The 17,707-nt window shown below is 37.7% G+C and overlaps 1 protein-coding gene across 1 annotated transcript; it reads right to left on the reverse strand.

Annotated features, from left to right (window-relative positions):
• Positions 1-1,425: 1,425 nt before the first annotated feature.
• Positions 1,426-17,286, reverse strand: LOC131686931 (integrator complex subunit 1 homolog). Its single transcript, XM_058970962.1, has 3 exons — positions 16,288-17,286; positions 15,908-16,218; positions 1,426-1,534 (listed from the first exon to the last, which is right to left on the reverse strand). The coding sequence occupies exons 1-3, from the start codon at positions 17,284-17,286 to the stop codon at positions 1,426-1,428; spliced, it is 1,419 nt and encodes a 472-aa protein (XP_058826945.1).
• Positions 17,287-17,707: the final 421 nt, after the last annotated feature.

The following is a 17,707-nucleotide window of genomic DNA, read 5'->3' on the forward strand; positions in this document are numbered from 1 at the left end:
AAACAGTGCGTTAATTCTTGGATGAAATACTTCAAGAGATTCGAGCTCGCCTGATACCGCAGAACAAACAAGGCGAAGATTTCCCAGTCAATTTTCAGACAGACCCGTAATATAGAGCTCTCAAGATACTCAATAAAGTATTAAGAAGTTATATAAATCCCGAATGTCATTTTGTTGATCATTCATCGCTTATTAGTCGAACGAGAAGCATGTGGATACACATTCAAACGATACAGCAAGAAGAAAACACATTTTCGACGCCCGTATATACTGCGCTTCTACGCATAACTGTCTCATGTATAGAGGGAATGCCGTATGACATGGGACAAATAAGGTTATAATGGTCGTATGACTATCAAATCCCAATATTTAGTTTTGTAATTTGATAGCACAATCGTTTGACTGTGTAGATTACCGAGCTGTTTGTTATTCAAACTATAACAAACCCAGTAACTGAAATTATGTGTGTAGCTTCAGTCGAATATTTCTCGCGTGTTTTTTTAAAGGGCCAATAAACATGCTGTCAAAATTCACTTTGAGAGAAAATTCCGGACAAACCGTAACTCGCCGATAATGAATGTTCACATTTTGTGAAATAGAAAATTTGAAGTTTTTGTTAAGTTTTCTCTTTCGTCTGTTGCTGTGATTTACAATCGGCGTTAAATGGTTTGCCCAGAAGTTCCTCTCAAAGTGAATTTTGACCGTATGCTTATAGGCCCTTCTCAAAAAACGAGACTTTATGAATCGGTGTTTCGCATTGCACTGTCAATATTCTCAACGAATATTAACGAACATTTTATTAAGCTTAACACATATAAATAATAATTAGTCTGCACAGCTGCTGGTCCAAAAACAAATCGTGTCTTGAAACTTCCCATTACCCGGATAAAGCAGGAAGGAAGGCATAATCCATCTTACTTTAAACATCAATCCCTTGTCTAAAATCTTTATACGTCAAGAAGGCTACAAACTAATCAATTACTCCGCTCCGTTTCGGCAACGTTGTACTAGCTTAAACATCAATTATACCCTCAGTCCATTTAGGAGATTTATTTAATAAAACAATAGCTGGCATATCCGAGTACTATTCCTGAACAAGCAAAACGGATCAGTCATCGGCTCAACAATAACAAACGATTATTGCGACCTCTTCGCACGCCATGCCATAGCCCATCACCCTTGTCAATCCGGCTCATAAACTCTAAGTTGGTTTGCACCCCAATTCAATCAGCAATCCGCGCTGATTTCAAACCCCAACACAGGACTGGTGGTTGGTTGCGCTTACTAGTCACATACCACTCTCTCTCTAATAAGCAAGTGCTGAGCTGATGCACTTTGGCCGATGATGATGGAGCAGTCCATCAATGAAGGAGATAGCTTTCGGAAGCACACAATTTGCACAAATCTTCATCGGTTGGCTGTGCGTCAGTCGATGGCATCGGTCTCGTCGCAATCGTGGATGGCCGGAAATGGTCCGGTCCAGCCCTCTAGCCCAATCAGCGACACGGTGTCCCACGTGAGCCTTTCGACGATTCTGGGTCCATTTTGCGAACGAGTTGACGTTAATTTGCTACGTTTCAAATAATTTACTACATTCGCCTCCAACGACAGCAGTTTGGTACACGAAAACTTTCCCAGCTCAGGGCTTGGCCGCGTCGTTCATCACGAAAGGATTGGACCGTATCCAATCCATCCATTTCGGTGAACAACCAGCGACAATGTAGTTGCTATTGTTCCGGTCAGTGTATATTGAATGGAACCATTTTTGGGGTGGAAAAAAGAATGGTTAGGGATGGGCTCTGTGTGACGGGATTTTCATCAAAACTTATTTAATTGGTTGTCGTGGACATCCTTCACCGTTACGTTGGATAATCGCGTGTAGCACGGTGAATAGCTGCTGGGCGCTAGTTTTTCATATAAATGAATAAATAACAATTTATGTTTTGTTACTTTCTTTGCCGATGGACAACTTTTGGTCTCCTGTGCCAGAGTTGGGAGACTAGTTTTCATTCCATTCTAAACAGAGGCGCATGGAACCTAACTCAATCTGCAGAGCTTAAAAGCATACTTTCCCAGGAATGAACTGATATGAGTTGTTTGTAGCTCTACAAAGTTTTGCTGCTACACATTTTACTAGGGCGATATTGCAATACTGGACCACATCAGTACTAAACTAATTCCATATACAAATATTTGTATTTGATTATACTGTTATTGTTTATAAATCCGAGTCAAAGTAGCTTTGCCCCACCGTTTACTAGAACAGTATCCAAAAATAATATCATTAGATTTGATGAGCTTTCGCACATTTCCAATGACAGATTCTATTCGTAGAAATGGATTATCAAATTTGTCCGACTGATGAATGGAAGGTACAAATTTCCCAGCTTCAAACAACTACGAATTTAATATTTACATGGAAAGCTTGACTTCCGTGCCATTAGCATACATTGTTCGCTCATTTTTCCACACTATTAGTAATCAAATGATTCCAGATGACGTGACAATATCATTAAAGTTAACTAACAACCCGGCAACTGCTATTGTCACCAGGGGGGACAAATGATTTGCAATCACCCTGGCTACTTTAGGATATCCTGAATGGAGCGCGTGTAGGTCGAGCGTTGATGTCAAACAATAACAGTCAATCAAGGAACAATAAACTGGATATTGTAAGCGCTTATCATCGTGCAGAAATCATTTTACGCACGTACCTACCAACCACAGACCGGTCAGGCTCGGCTAACTAGCAGGAAGCACATTCCTGCGTGCAGGAAGACAGTACGAAAGGAGCCCCGGAGTGGTGTTCCAAGCGATGGCCGGAGGCCTCAACGGATGGAACCGGCGATGACAAGATATCGCTTTATCATCCACTTAACAAATCGCTTCCATTTCCGTTGTCTCCGTGGACCGTGTTACGGTGAGGCGGGAGCGTCCCCCCCCCCCCCTCAGCAGCGAATCAATCGTAAAATGGAAACTGCGGAATTTCGATGACAATACAAGATGATGTACGGTTGTGAGACGACTTAGCAGGCATAACGATAATCGTGGTGCCGATTGTTTTGTCGCTGCCCAGACTGGATTGATTGCGGATGATAAAGGATGATGACAGAACGAGCGATGGAAGGGGGCGGGGGAAAATGTCTTGCGGGAAGGATTCTGATTATACTGTTCAAGACGTTCGAGGTTGATCATTTGGAAAACAATTAGTAGGAGAGATAGTTTTGCCTTTTATAACAGGTGCGACGGCAATCTGTTCGTTATAATGAATTGGTTTGAATCCCAATTCTAGAATTCATTTAATCAATCTATAATTAAAGCGATTAACAAGCTATCCACTTCGGTTTGAACATTTCATAGGAGAATGCAGCATTATTCTTTTGACACTCAAAATTCTGTTTGATATTGGTATGGACGAAAACGAAAATAATAATTGATTTTTTCATAGGCGTCAACAATCTGGCGTGGTGTGATTGCCATCTTAGTACCAGGCACGTAGTCAGAGGGGGGCTCCCTAAACTTCACCGAAAAAATCATTTTTTTTGTAAAATTTCGGCTAATTCTAAACAACTTGTAATACACTTTCGTATAGTGGATACGAAAGAACTGGTTCGAACATCTTAACGTGAAAATGTTGTAGAAGATATTATATATAAGACTTTGGGACAAAATTTCTAAAAACAAATTCCGCTATTGAATGCTACAATCATAAACAAAATATACTTACTAATGCAGCTATTCAATAAAAATTAAACGGTTTGCGAATCTAGTCTATGGTGTTTTTATGTTAGCAAGAATTGAGTAAGTAAATAGTAGGATTGGACAAAATGTTTAAGGGAAGGTTTTCATTCGAAATTTTTAAAAAATTGATTTTTTCCTTTGCATTTTTTGAAAGGTAGAAGTGTCTACTATATTGTGTTAAACGGGTTTTTCAATTCGTGCGCCAAAAAAGTTTCTACAGGCCATTGTTCGAAGCGGCGTCCTGGCTACCATGCGACGCTCTCGGCTTGAGGCGCGCTCCTCAGGTAGAAACCTTTTCATGACATTATGCACGTTCCCAGAATGCTGCGTTGCACTATGCATGCAGTGCTCGGAAATTTCAAAATCAGTTACCTATTTCTGCTTGCATTTACCGAAAGCGACATTCAGATTCAACGCCTCTCTCATTCATTCACTTTCCAACTGACTGAAATTTAATGCATAATTGAATGCTCCATCATCTTTATACCACCGCTATAGCACAAGGCATTCCGAATTAAGCTGGAGAGTGGTTCGTTCGTAGTTAGCAGGATGACAATATTGAACTAATGCTAATTAGGCTAATAAAGTATGATATTTTTGTCGTGATTAACGACTTACCTTTCAATATAGGGGCCCCTTTTCAAAATTTCGGAAGAAAAATGATGTAAGATTTTGAACGCTTATATCTTTTGTTGTACGGAATGGATTTAATCAATTTCTTCGGCATTTTGTCGAAAATATTTGTACCAATGTTGTATTATATTTTGGAATATGTAGGACATTCATTATCAACGGAAAAATAGTGTTTTCACAAATCTTTCGAAAACGACTCGGAAAAGTGAAAATTTTCAGCCCATCCCGCACAGAGCCGTCAAAATGGTGCAGCAAATGAACAATAAAATAATGAAAAGTTTATATATAGGTCAACTACATGTTTGTTCCTTTGATTATTCGTATTGGGTTGCTTGACGAGAGCAGTTGGTGGGGGAAAGCCGGCATATTAGTTTTGGTTATGCCATTAGAAGCCGGACGGAAAGGAAAGGCTCATGCACGCCACGAGAACGAGCGAGAAAGCGATAGTAGTGCATATTAGCGAAAGCGTTACGTACATTTTGAACCTTAATAACTTTTCTTCTTCTAAACGGATTGCCAATCTTGTTTCCTAAATCGGAAGGAAAACGTTCAACGCTTGCTACCGATACGTTGTTTGCTATATACAATTTGTTTAAATAGTTCAAAAACTACTTTAAATGAGAATCAACATAAATGATAAAACCTATAAATAGGGGTGTCGCAGCTTTTCTCAAAGCCAGACGTGTGCAGCGATGCCAACCTTCCAGTTTAAACTGGATTCTTCCAGTTTTTGTTACAACATCCAGTCAAACAGACAATCGGAGAAATCTTACAGTTTTTTGAAATTTGAGCCAGTTTTATCCAGTTTTTTTAAATGTTCATTTATGTAGTTTTTTCTCGCAAATTGTAACTTGATTCATAGAATTTTCAAACAAGCGATAGGATTATGCCGAGTGCCACAGAATAAGATTTTAATCCACCGTAACCAGAACTCTTTTTATACCACTTGTGAGTAAAACGGTTCGGGAATGTACATTTTGATTCGATTTCAAATGAATTTTACTCAAACATAAAGGTGGCAGTACACTGTGCCAAATATTTTGATGAACATTTGTAGAATGCTCAGCTAATTGCTATAGTGGTATCGTAGACTATCAGCACCGGTGCGTAAGCAAATGCGTGTGTATTTTGATTACGCTAAACGATAATATTTTATTTAGACACCCGTTTTCGCACCGGTCGTTGGTAAATAGGTTGCCAAAATAATAATCTGTTTTTACACCGGTAGTTGTTATTATAGTTACGTTACATTTTTTTTGCAATCATGCAATAAAATAATCGTTTTTTTAATGATATGGACTTTATTCAGTGAAAAAAATATTGCTAGAAAGAAAATACATTTATTTATTGAATTCAATAAAACCATTTCAGTAACAAACATCGTTCTATTTTCTAAAAATATTTTATTGCAATGATTGTAAAATTATTCAAACTGGAAATGTTTATTGAGATTAAAAGTTAATTATTGTTTCAATGAAAAAAATGCTCATGCCATTAATTTTGCCGTTTGAAGCAATAAACATTGAATAAGACATTTTTTGTTCAAATATGCTAAAATTCTCTATGTAATAACAATTCTAAGAAATGTTATGGGTTCGGAACGGACGACGAATTCTATTAACTAATGTTTGCCCAGAAGTTATTGTCTGAAGCACATACTACGTCCGCTCTATATCAGGAGTGCAATGAAAAGGATCTCATGCTAGATATTACAAACAGGCTTGCGGAGAAGGAACCTTTACGACCATTCAACGATTGTTTTGCGGAAACAGTTTGAAGAGGAGCTAATACCTGAGTGCATATAAGGACAGTGACGACACTGTCAAAATTGGAACAATTATTATTTGTCAGTGTCATTCCAAACGAGTCAAATTCATGTATTTTGACAGGTCGTTTGTTCGTTTGGAATATCACTGACGGATAATCATGACAGTTGTCTTCACTCTCCTTACATACACTCTGGCTAATACTATATTGAAAAGCCATAGAAAGTTGGGTTTTACCAAATTATACGGAAGACATCTGACGTACGTCCTTCAGACGCTGCAGTCAAATATATTCGGATGGGAGAAAAATTGCGCGTTAATGTATGTGAGAATACTGCCATACCCCAGGTAATAGACGTTTACACTGATTTTTACATAAATTTTGTAGCCCAAATGTCCATCAGCTGTGGTCATATTGTAGACAGCATAGCCGGGTAAACATATCTGGGTTTTAAGTATATTCAAAAGAAATTTTGAATCGCAGAATAGTGGCCTTACTACTTGGGCAGAACAGTATACAGTAAAACAAAAATAATTAAGTGATAGTATTTTATGTGTGGCTTCAATAATAATATTAACTTGCGTAAAATGCGTTGTTTTCCTAGGTTGATACACGGAGCACGTTGTTATAGTAATCATATCTCATCTAAGTAACCTAGAACTAGAATCAGGAATCAGTAGCGACTGGTTCAAATAGCACGTTCCCCATGTTGATCGGATATTTGTGCTTAAAAGACAATTATCAAAATTCACGTTGAGAGGAAGGTCCAAACCAATATTCACCAAGCATAAGCATAAGCATAAGCATAAGCATAAGCATAAGCATAAGCATAAGCATAAGCATAAGCATAAGCATAAGCATAAGCATAAGAGATCGCCCGTAGTTGCTACTCCGTTATTGACCAGAACCAAATTAGGTTGCAAAATGTTCATTGGAACAACATGTTTGGGAATAACATGATGAGCCACATTGTACAATCTATTCTGATCCCTGCATGCTGATCAATACCGACGCCGGCCACGTCCGAATGCAGATCTTCTGGGTAAGGAAGGAATGTTAGTCCGATACATGTTGCTACTAGAGACCGAGGAATCCTCTGCATCTCCACATGTATCACGAGAATGGGAGAGTTGTTAGTAAGTGTGCCAATAGCGTTGTCATGTAATAATTGCTCTGGGCAGCCGGCTGCCGAGAATTTGGGAAATTTATCATTTGTTGTATTAATACGATTAGCAAAATAAGCAACTTGAGCTCCGGAAAGCCGGCTATGAGGAGCACTGCTTATATTTCTTAATAATATTCAATCACGCGACGAATTTTTTCATGGTTTCTATCGTGTCGGTGCTGATTTTACCCGGCGATCGTTTGAATAAAATGAGGAATCTTATACAGAAGGTTCATCAGACTCTTCCATAGGTGTCGCGAAGTTGGTGTTCTAGGATTCGCTCCATGCAAGCGATGCGACCTGTACATAGTTTATTAGGTAGTAGTTTAGTAAGTTTTCGAGAACACGATCGCTCGAAAAAGAAGATCTTGTTTAGTTTTTGGTTCTTTTCAAACTCTGGGTAGCCGGCTACCGAGAGTATCCTATGTTTTCTAAACAAAAGCAATTTCAATTCCACACAGCCGATCGTGGGAGTATTGCCTGGAAAAGCTAATCTTATCTGCATAATAGGCCGGATCACTATTTATTGCGACATTATTTAGACTAATTTCGCTATACCTTCTCCACAATATATTTTTTGGGTTGCAAACTACCGAGTGATAACACGTTATACACACAAAGAGTTATGATAGCTCGAGATGTTATAAATCAACGAAAGTATTTCCTATTTCTAGTATCGGATTGTTTGCGAAGTACGCGTATACGAACGATTATATCAAACATTAAAAGGAAATACAGAGGATCGTTAACCTGATGCACGAGCTTGCCACCAATAACGGAACTGGAAATTAGATTCATTAAAACAGACGCGGCGAATTTTCAGTACGTATTGACCCGCGATCATCGATACTAGTCAAATTAAAGTCTTATTGGAGCTGATTTCCCAACTACTATTCATTTTTACGGTATTGTTTTCTCCGCTAGATCTGTTCGCACCCTCTCATTCCGCTACTATTGGCAGAAGGCTGATAGCACCCAGTCGTCGCCGGTCTATGGACCAAATGCCATTAATAATCTTAAACTCGCGTGGAGGCATGCGATAGAATTGAAAGCTAACCAATGAACATGACAGCAAAACACTTATTCTTCGTGCTGACATAACTGAAGGTAATTGCTTACCGGTCCCCGATTCCTCTCGCGAATTGTCAATTCTCAAACCTCATAACATGATTGAAGTCATCATTCCACTCAAACAAGGCCATGTGTTTTCCCTAAGCACATTGAATGCTCTTTGGATCAGTTCCCCGTTGGTAAAACAAACCCTAAAGAAATATAGAAATTAGTTTGCTCAGTCCAAAGAAAAGTTTACCGACCGGCAGATACGTGTTCCCTTACAGTGTCATCACATCAACGAACACCCAAAATTTACATGCGACAAAATATCTGCAATCCAGAATATTAAAGAATCAAAACCTCTACTCATTCACAAAAAAATAAGAAAGTAAAAAAAAACAGTTAAATATCCAAGACGGCTCCAAAGATGAATGACGCCTATGAAACACCCCAATAAAAAATAGGTGACAAGGGACGCGGACGAAATTAGCTGAGCACCGACTGGCTGGTTTGCCACCTATTTTTCGGGCGAAGAATTTTGGGGCGGCACCTGGTAGTCGCTAGTCGCTGGTGAATCGCCAATTATTTGAATATTCTAATCTTTCTGATTGCAGTATCTTTTTTCACTTTTCGGATTGAACTATTTTCTCTGAAAAACCATTTTTTACTATTTTTAGAATATACACTGTGTTTCTAGATGTTTTCTGTGCACTTTTATTGTCCTTGCATCGGGAATCGACGGCCCGTAATGCGAGGAAAAGATATTTTTTCATTTACCGGAATTCGATTTTCACAAACTGTCACCACTCGCGTCAATCAAAAATATGCCGAAAATGCTTTTATAAGCCACTTCACCTTGTATAATCGTTAAATTGCAACCTTATTGACACTTTCGATAACCGGGAGGCAGTAAACTGCGCCGAAAATAATGAAAATTAATCGACTCGAAGTGAGCTCTCGAAGTTCCAAACCAATATTCACCAAACACATTTAGTGCTCGTGAACAAAAGGAGTATCGTCAACTCTTTCGTGACTGCTGTGAATTGCGCTGAACCAACAATAGTTTCTCCGGAATTTCCCCTCAATGTGGATTTTGACCCATGCCAAAAGTAATTTTACTTTTGCTATTAATAAATGACATCCAATTCAGATTGTATGTGTAAAACATATAAATATCATTTTTAAGCAAACAACAATTAGTGTCTGTGGTATTATAGAGTCCCGTACAGAGGAATGCACAACGCTGCCTAAAATGATGCAATCTTCTTTGTTTCTGGCACCCATAATTTTTGCTGTAACTTTGAGTGACTTCAACCGAGTTACACAATAAATTAATATGGAGTGAATTGAAAACCCACTGTTTCGTGGCTTATAGCACTTTATTCTTGATACTATTCCATGTAATTTATTTTACATTGTTACAAAAAAGCATAATAAACTGAATACAGTGTCTTGTTTCGACGATTGAAATATTTCGCCATGATATTAACTAACTAATACTTTTCTTGCATGTTCTCCGAAAGAAGGATATTTGTTTACTTTGCACGATAGCCATCTGACTGTTCGATAGGTAGATTTGGGTTCACTCTGTGCGAGCCTTTATAACATAAACAAGGCCATTGGCAACAAGTAGCCGCTAGCCGGCGCTACTACCGGCCAATAGGCTTCCAGTAATCGATATATGAACTTTGCGTGCACCTATGGGTAAAGTAAAGTTCAATCGGAAATTCTGGTTGGTTCTAATTCGTATTCGTAATTCGTATTCCGGCTGATTTCCCGAAAAAGCTTAACTGTGTAGTATTCTGGCGTCAATAACACAACTAATTCCAATTACAATCGGTTGTATCGCTGGAGCTGAGATACTAACTACAACTACATCTACTTCAAGAAATAAACATTAAGTGCGTACCCTCGAGCAAATTGGTACACACGAATTTGTGGCAAGTTAATACAGATATATATTAACTGAATTCAATATTTTGTCGTCGATACGGTAATTCCAAAGATGGAATTAAATAATGAGTTATTGCTCAAAAATTATAAATTTGATTCCAATTTATCAGTATGGCAAATGACATAACACGGAATCTTGCTTTCAAACAACGGTCCTGCGGGGTAATGCAAAATTCCTAGCGTCAGCGACAAGAATTTTTCATAATTCGAAGTAGCGTACTGTGTCTCCTACTTTTAACTCAAACAATTGGAAATTCTATTAGATCTTCGCCTGTCAAATGCATTAGCATCGATGCGATGAGCTGCAGCGACAATAATGTAATGTAATGTTCAGATGTGCTCTTTTGAATATCATCGATGTATTTCCCAAATCAGTCTTCGAATTGTTATATTTGTTTGTCTGTGCTTAGAACGAGCCAAAGCATCATCAGGTGTTTGCCATAACCTGACACGGGTCTTAATCATAGGTAGGTTAAACAGTGGAACGTTCGAAAATTTTTGAACGTGACGTTCGCTGCTTACCAAATTGGTCATCAAATCCACATCCATGTATCCACAGTTTGCATAAAATTGTCGGAGTAAGTCAAAAACTATTGCAACGAATTAACAAAAGTGGCTATCCTAGAGTTATAGGACATTTCCACATTGTTCGACGCGGAATACTTCTAGTAAATTTATAATAAACGTCTTGAAACAAGCAATTTTATTGTCCAACAATAAATTATAAAGTTAATTAACATTTCGTGTTACTGTTTCTAAGAACAATATTAGAAATGTTAAAATGTATTAAAAATAGCATTTTTATAAGTTAAGTACAACCACCCAAGTTTATAAGTTAAGTACTCCCGCCCTCCCCTTATTTACAGACTAAGTGAATTGAATTCCAAGTGCATTCACGTTCATGCATTTCACTATACTGCCTATGATCGCAAGTCAGTCCCATGAAGATAGGAAATCCCATAGAAAACGGGGCAAATAAGCGATCTTGGGTAGTATACAGTCGTGATTCGCTGGTTGGGCCACAGCCTTGTCCAACTAACGAATTTGATTCGCTAGTTGGACCGACTGACAAATGTCAAAAACTCTCCAATGTAGATGTTGGCACTGTAAATGCATCTGTTCATATCTCTAAATATTGTCAGATTGATTGTCAAAGTAAATTTGACACGACATTTTGACGTTCAGATGCTTTTTAGTTGGACAATGGTCCAACTAGCGGAGGTCCAACTAAAAAGCGGTCCAGTTAAAAAGTGTCCAACCAGCGAATCACGACTGTACACCACAACACAATATTATCCCTCGAAAATATGATGAACCACCGGATGAAATGAGATGCTGATGATGTAACAGGTGTGATCTGTGTCCTGCCATGCGTACCTATTAGCAATTAAATCCAGCGTTTTTGAACTAAGCGCTGAAGAGTGTGTGATAAACCATTATCGTCGTGATCTTCTTTTTACTACTGGTCCTGAATTAAAAACTTTGCGCGAGAAAAATACACGCATTTTCTTTCATCTCGAATCTTACTTTCAGTCCCCACAATCATCACCATTTGTTCGCAGCGATTTTCAATTTTCGTTGGACACTATCATTAGCTTTCGTATTGGCCTTTACATATAAAAATTTTCGGGCCTTTACAAGCTTCAAAGCCAATGAAATTCCGCTTCTTGCTAGCATCCCATCAATCGGATCCTGGGACACATCATGCCCAGCTTGACATAATGCTACATCTTCCAGTTCAATCCAAGCTGCTTAGATGCACTCATTTTACTTCCACGCAGAAAACATACAGCATAATCAAAACTGTGGGTAATTGAATACAAACAAATATCGTTCATTGTATCAAACGACAAAATAATTGGTGTGAATCGAGGTTTGAAAGTATATTTTCATTAAAGTTACAATAAACTTTTAATTTCAATAATTGTTTTAATTTCTGTAAACTTTAAAAAAATGTTATTGAATTCAATCAAATAATTTATTGCCTCACAACCGATAGTTTTATTTATTGAGCTCAATCCATAATTTTATTTAAAATAAAAATCTTTCACGAGTCGAATCAAAATCCACGCAGAAAACTTCTGCATAACATTTATCGCGAGATCCTATTTTTTACATTTTCCTTTGTTTTGCCTCCTTTCTGTGAATAGCAACGTTGGCGTCGGTTGGAAGAAGTTACCAAATATAGACACTCGCTGTAAACCGAAACGATAAGTTTTCATTTCCCAACCTGTTTACCAATCGCCGGTGCGGTGTCGTGTTATGATGGCGGTTAGCAAATTGCTTTTACCCACGCTCCGGTGCTGTTAGTCTAAGAAAGGTTTAAGCGCATCCTCAAGTTTAGCAAATGGTATTAAATTTAGGATTTATTTATTTATTTATTTCGTCAATCGATGTAGACTGGTATAGTTACAGTAATGTTTACATTTTTCTTATTTACTAAAATATATATATACGTAATTTTATTATAAATAAAACAATTTCAGCTTTTACAGAATCATTTTCTTATGCGTTAGAATTTCTTTTATGTATAAAATATTGTGTGAGTTTTAGTTTGGACATTGTAAAATCAATTGATTCGCAATAGCGGTTATAAACAGCCATCATTCGATTTATAGGGCCATATTTTGCATAATTTGTGCGATATGGAGTTATTGAGAATATGCTTCGGTTTCGTAGCTGTCGAGAAGGTGCATAAAAGTTCAATTTGGATAAAATTTCGGATGAATCAATACGATGCGAGACGATATTATTAATGAACGAAAGCATTGCAAATTCACGACGTTCCTTCAATGTTTGTATATTGATAAGCATGCAGCGTGCTTCATAAGATGGCAGAGGAAATGCTATCCAACCTAGTTTACGAAGGGCAAATAATATGAATTGTTTTTGTACAGATTCTATTCGTTCTTCATGTGTGCTTGAAAAAGGGCACCAAACGATGCTGCAATATTCCAATATCGACCTAACATAAGCAATATATAATGTTTTGATTGTATACGGATCTACAAAATGATAACTAAAGCGTTTTATAAAACTGAGCATGTTGTTAGCTTTGTGAATAATTGTGTTATAATGATCAATAAAATTTAACTTGGAATCTAATATAACGCCTAAATCCCTAATTCTTTCACATTTTGCTACAGTCTGTCTTCCTAAGGTAATCACAACATTCGGTGTTTGTCGTTTTCGACTAAAAGTGATTGAATTGCATTTTTTCACGTTTAGCTGTAGGAGGCTTTTTTGACACCACGTGTGGAAAACTAGAATTTCGTTTTGGAATGTATCAATATCCTCGGCATTTCTTATCTCCAAGTAAAGTTTCATGTCATCGGCATAGATTAGTACTTTCAGTTTTTTGAGAAGGAAGGAAATATCGTTCACATATAAAATAAACAATAGAGGTCCTAAATGAGAGCCTTGTGGAACTCCTGAGGTGACTTCAATTGGATTAGATTGCTTTCCTTTGAATTTGATTATTTGCTGGCGGTTGGATAGATATGATTCTAACCACGTACGCAGCTCAGGCTCAATTCCCATCTTTTTTAATTTATAAAGTAACATTGGGATGTCGATTCGATCAAATGCTTTACTAAAGTCTGTGTAGAGTGCTTCCACGTAGTTTCCATTGTCCATTGCAATCAGTGAATAGTTAATAAATTCTAGTAAATTTGTTGAGGTCGAACGACCTTTGAAGAAGCCATGTTGGAGGTTAGTAATTCTGTTTTTTATTTGAAGAAATATTTTTTCGTTAATGATTGATTCAAAAAGTTTCGGAATGCTGGAGATTATGGCTATTCCACGATAATTGCGAACGTCAGATTTTTTCCCAGATTTATATATAGGTACTAAGAAAGAACTCTTCCATGTTTTGGGGAACTCTCCAGATTGTAAAGACATATTAAAGAGCCAGAACAATGGAGTTGTAAGCTCGGTTGCTAGGTTTTTCATAAATAATGGTGGAATTCCATCAGCGCCAGCACCTTTTGATGAATCCAAATGGTTTAGAGCATTGAAAATGTCCTCCACTATGACATGACTGACACCAATATCCATAGGAAAATCTGGAAGAAAAGCAAAATAATCGCGATCGCGGTCTTGTTCAGAAAAAGTTGTATATATTTCTTGGAAGAATGTTGCAAATAGGTTGCAGATTTCTTTCGGGCTATTATGTACGTTGTCATCCAAGTGCATTGTTGATGGGAAATTGTCTGATTTTAATTTAGTTTTGACGTAGTTAAAAAAATTCTTTGGACTGGATTTAATCTGCTGTTCAGTTTTGGAGTTGTAATCCGCAAGTGCAGAATCTATGGCAATATTTAGTTTATCGCAAATGTCGAGATATTGTTCCAAGTGCTCGTTATTTTGATTTTTCTTGTATAGCTTGTGGGCTTTTTGTTTCCTATTTTTCAGATTTTTAATTTGCCTATTGTACCAAATAGGATGCTTCGAGCTACCGTGTCGTCTTTTCTTCTTAATGGGCACCTCTTCATGAATAATTTCGAAAATTATTTTGTAAAATACGTCCAGGGCGGTTTCAATATTCGCTTCATTTCTAAGAGTATTTTGCCAGTCGACATTACCTACCTTCCGTCTGATATTGTCATAATTAGCTTTATGGTATTCAAAGACTTCCTCAAAGTCATAGACGTTGGGTTCTTGATTTTTATGGATGAACAAAGAAAATTCAATAGCAGTATGAAAAGCTTCATTTTTCCACAAAGGAGCCAAAGATTCAGATACACAGAAATCATCCTGAGTGTTTGTAAATAAAAGGTCAAGATAGCAATTCTGTTGATTTTTTACATGATTTATTTGATTTAATCCTATGCTAGCAGTTTTGTCGAAGATGAAATTCAATGTTTCGTTTTCTCCTACGACTGGGATTAGAATATTTTCATTTTCAGAATCCGCAATAAAATCGGCATTGCGCTGGTTAAAGTCTCCGTAAATGTGAACTTTGACCTCGACCGGAAGTTCAAATAAAATTTGTTCAGCAATTTTGAAAAAGGCTTCATACGATGATATATTAGCATGCTCTGGTGGGAAATATACAGAGGCAAAAACATGTATTTCACCTGAAATGTTCGCTTTAACCCACACATGTTCAAATTCTTTAAACTTCACTGTGGGAAGAATTTCAGAATTAAATTGAGCCGAAACGCCTATAAGAACTCCTCCACCAGACTTCTTTTGAGATTCTAAAAGATTTCGGTCGTCTCTGAATACGTTAAAGCCACTACCAAAAATTTCCTCACTTTTTATGCTATCGTTCCAACTTGTTTCAGTGCCTAAAATAACAGTATAAGAGGAGCTCAATACATTACTATAGATTTTGCTCATTTTAGATGCGCTCTGCATACGATTAAAATTTTGACAATATATCAAAGTTTCTGAAAGCGTTTCTGATAAAGTTAATGGCAATTTGTCATACTTAGAAATATCATGCAAAACTATTGATCCGTTTTCATCCGTAACCGGTTCGTCATGGTCTGCCTCTGAAGAGTGCGTTAGGTTGGACGAAAACACGAATGCTCACAGGAACAAGCTGAACAGCGCTGAGAAAAGGAATTCGTCAGGACGGGGGTTACAAACCTATCTGGTGCGAAAGTTGAGTTAAATTGATGTACAACCGGGTATGGATTCAGTGTTTCACCACGTTGAAACCTGATACCACGCTGATTTTCAAACGGAGGCCTAGAGAATTGCACCCTTGCCGCCGCAAGTAGATCCTTATCCCGGGGAAGAGAGTTGCCAGCTGTTGGACGACCGCATTGCGTATTGTTGTTGTTGTTGCGATTATTGCTGCTATTGTTGTTGCGATTGTTGTTACGATTATTGTTGCTATTGTTGTTGCTATTGTTGTTGTCATTGAGGTTATAGTTATAATAACTGCTTCTGGATATCTGATGTTTATTTGTCTCATTAGTATTACGGCTACGTTGGTGTCTGTTTTTATTGCGATCATTTATTACCCGATGCAACTGCTTTTTATTAGCTTTTCTTCGTGTCATCGCCCTATCTTTCATCTTTTGCTGTTGAATTCTACGCTGATTACGTGTGTCGTACTCCGTCCAGTCAGAGCGCCACACTTTCTTCGAACCCAAAAAGCGCCACCCTTCAGTGGCTTCGGCAGTGGAACGGTGACCTGAGTCACCCGATTTTGTTGATTGGGCATTTAATTCGTCCATCAAGCTGGGGCCCGCTGGTGGCAAACAAGCATCGCGTATACTGCTATCCAAAGTGTTAATTGAGCCGGCAAGAGATTGTACTTCTTTGAGAATGTCACTGCCAACTGAATTTGTTATAATTTTCACTTCGTCTAAAACTTCACGTGTAGGACGCGATTCACTCAGGTAGTGTTCATTACAATGAGCTGCCATATCTATGGTAAGGGTGCTCAAGTTCTGAACTTCACTGCAGATTTTTTTCAATTCTCTGGTCAAATCGGCAGTGAGATCATTTACATACTCTTCAATGTGTTTTTTTGTGGATCCCATAGATATGTTGAATAGTGATGTGATATGGTTTTTCAGCGTGACCAGCTCATCGGCCTTATTAAAAGAATTACTGTCAATGGCCTGCGATAGTGCCGATACAGCATTTGCCACTTGCGACGATGTGTTTATGTTCACATTCGCCACTGATTCTTTAAGCTGCAGCTCAACATTTTCGAATAAGTCAACAATTGAATTGAACTTTTTTATGTCGGCTGCTATTTGTAAGTTGCAGTCCGTTTGCGTAGTTATAGATTCAAATAATTTTTCCTGTTGGTACAGCACTTTTCGTGTGTCTATGCCTACCTTTAGATTATGCTGGCAATCTGCACACAGGGGAATCATGAAGTGCGAGATAAATTCTTCTTGATTTCGCTGGACTCCTACACAAGCTGCATGATAACATTTTCTGCAGAATTCACACTGCCACAAGAAACGATCATCGCTGATATTACAAGATGTCACACTGCAGCTCATTATGATAACCGTTGTTTAATAGGATTGAACACACGCGCGACGGTAGAAAGATAAATAAATAACAATTAACTGTGGACCGTAAAACACGTCTATACTCAAAGGCGTTCGATTATACATTGTTTTGTTGTTGATGTGTACATTGAAACTTTCAAAACAGTAAAATTCGACTATAACTATTACACTTACAATCAAATTCGAATGTTTTAATATTTTTTTTTTAATTTGGACAACAATATCAAAAAACCGACACAAATTTTCAGTACAAGGTATGGAACATACGTGTTTACTTAAAATTACGTTCATTGAATCGTTGATTTAAACATTACAAGGGTGAAGTAGGTTTTTTCGAGCATCCAGTTTTTTCCAGTTTTTTTTTCAAGAAAGGTTCCAGTTTTTTTGAAAAAAATGTTGGCAACGCTGG

The sequence above is a fragment of the Topomyia yanbarensis genome, chromosome 3 (genome assembly GCF_030247195.1).
Source record: "Topomyia yanbarensis strain Yona2022 chromosome 3, ASM3024719v1, whole genome shotgun sequence".
Taxonomy (NCBI): domain Eukaryota; kingdom Metazoa; phylum Arthropoda; class Insecta; order Diptera; family Culicidae; genus Topomyia; species Topomyia yanbarensis.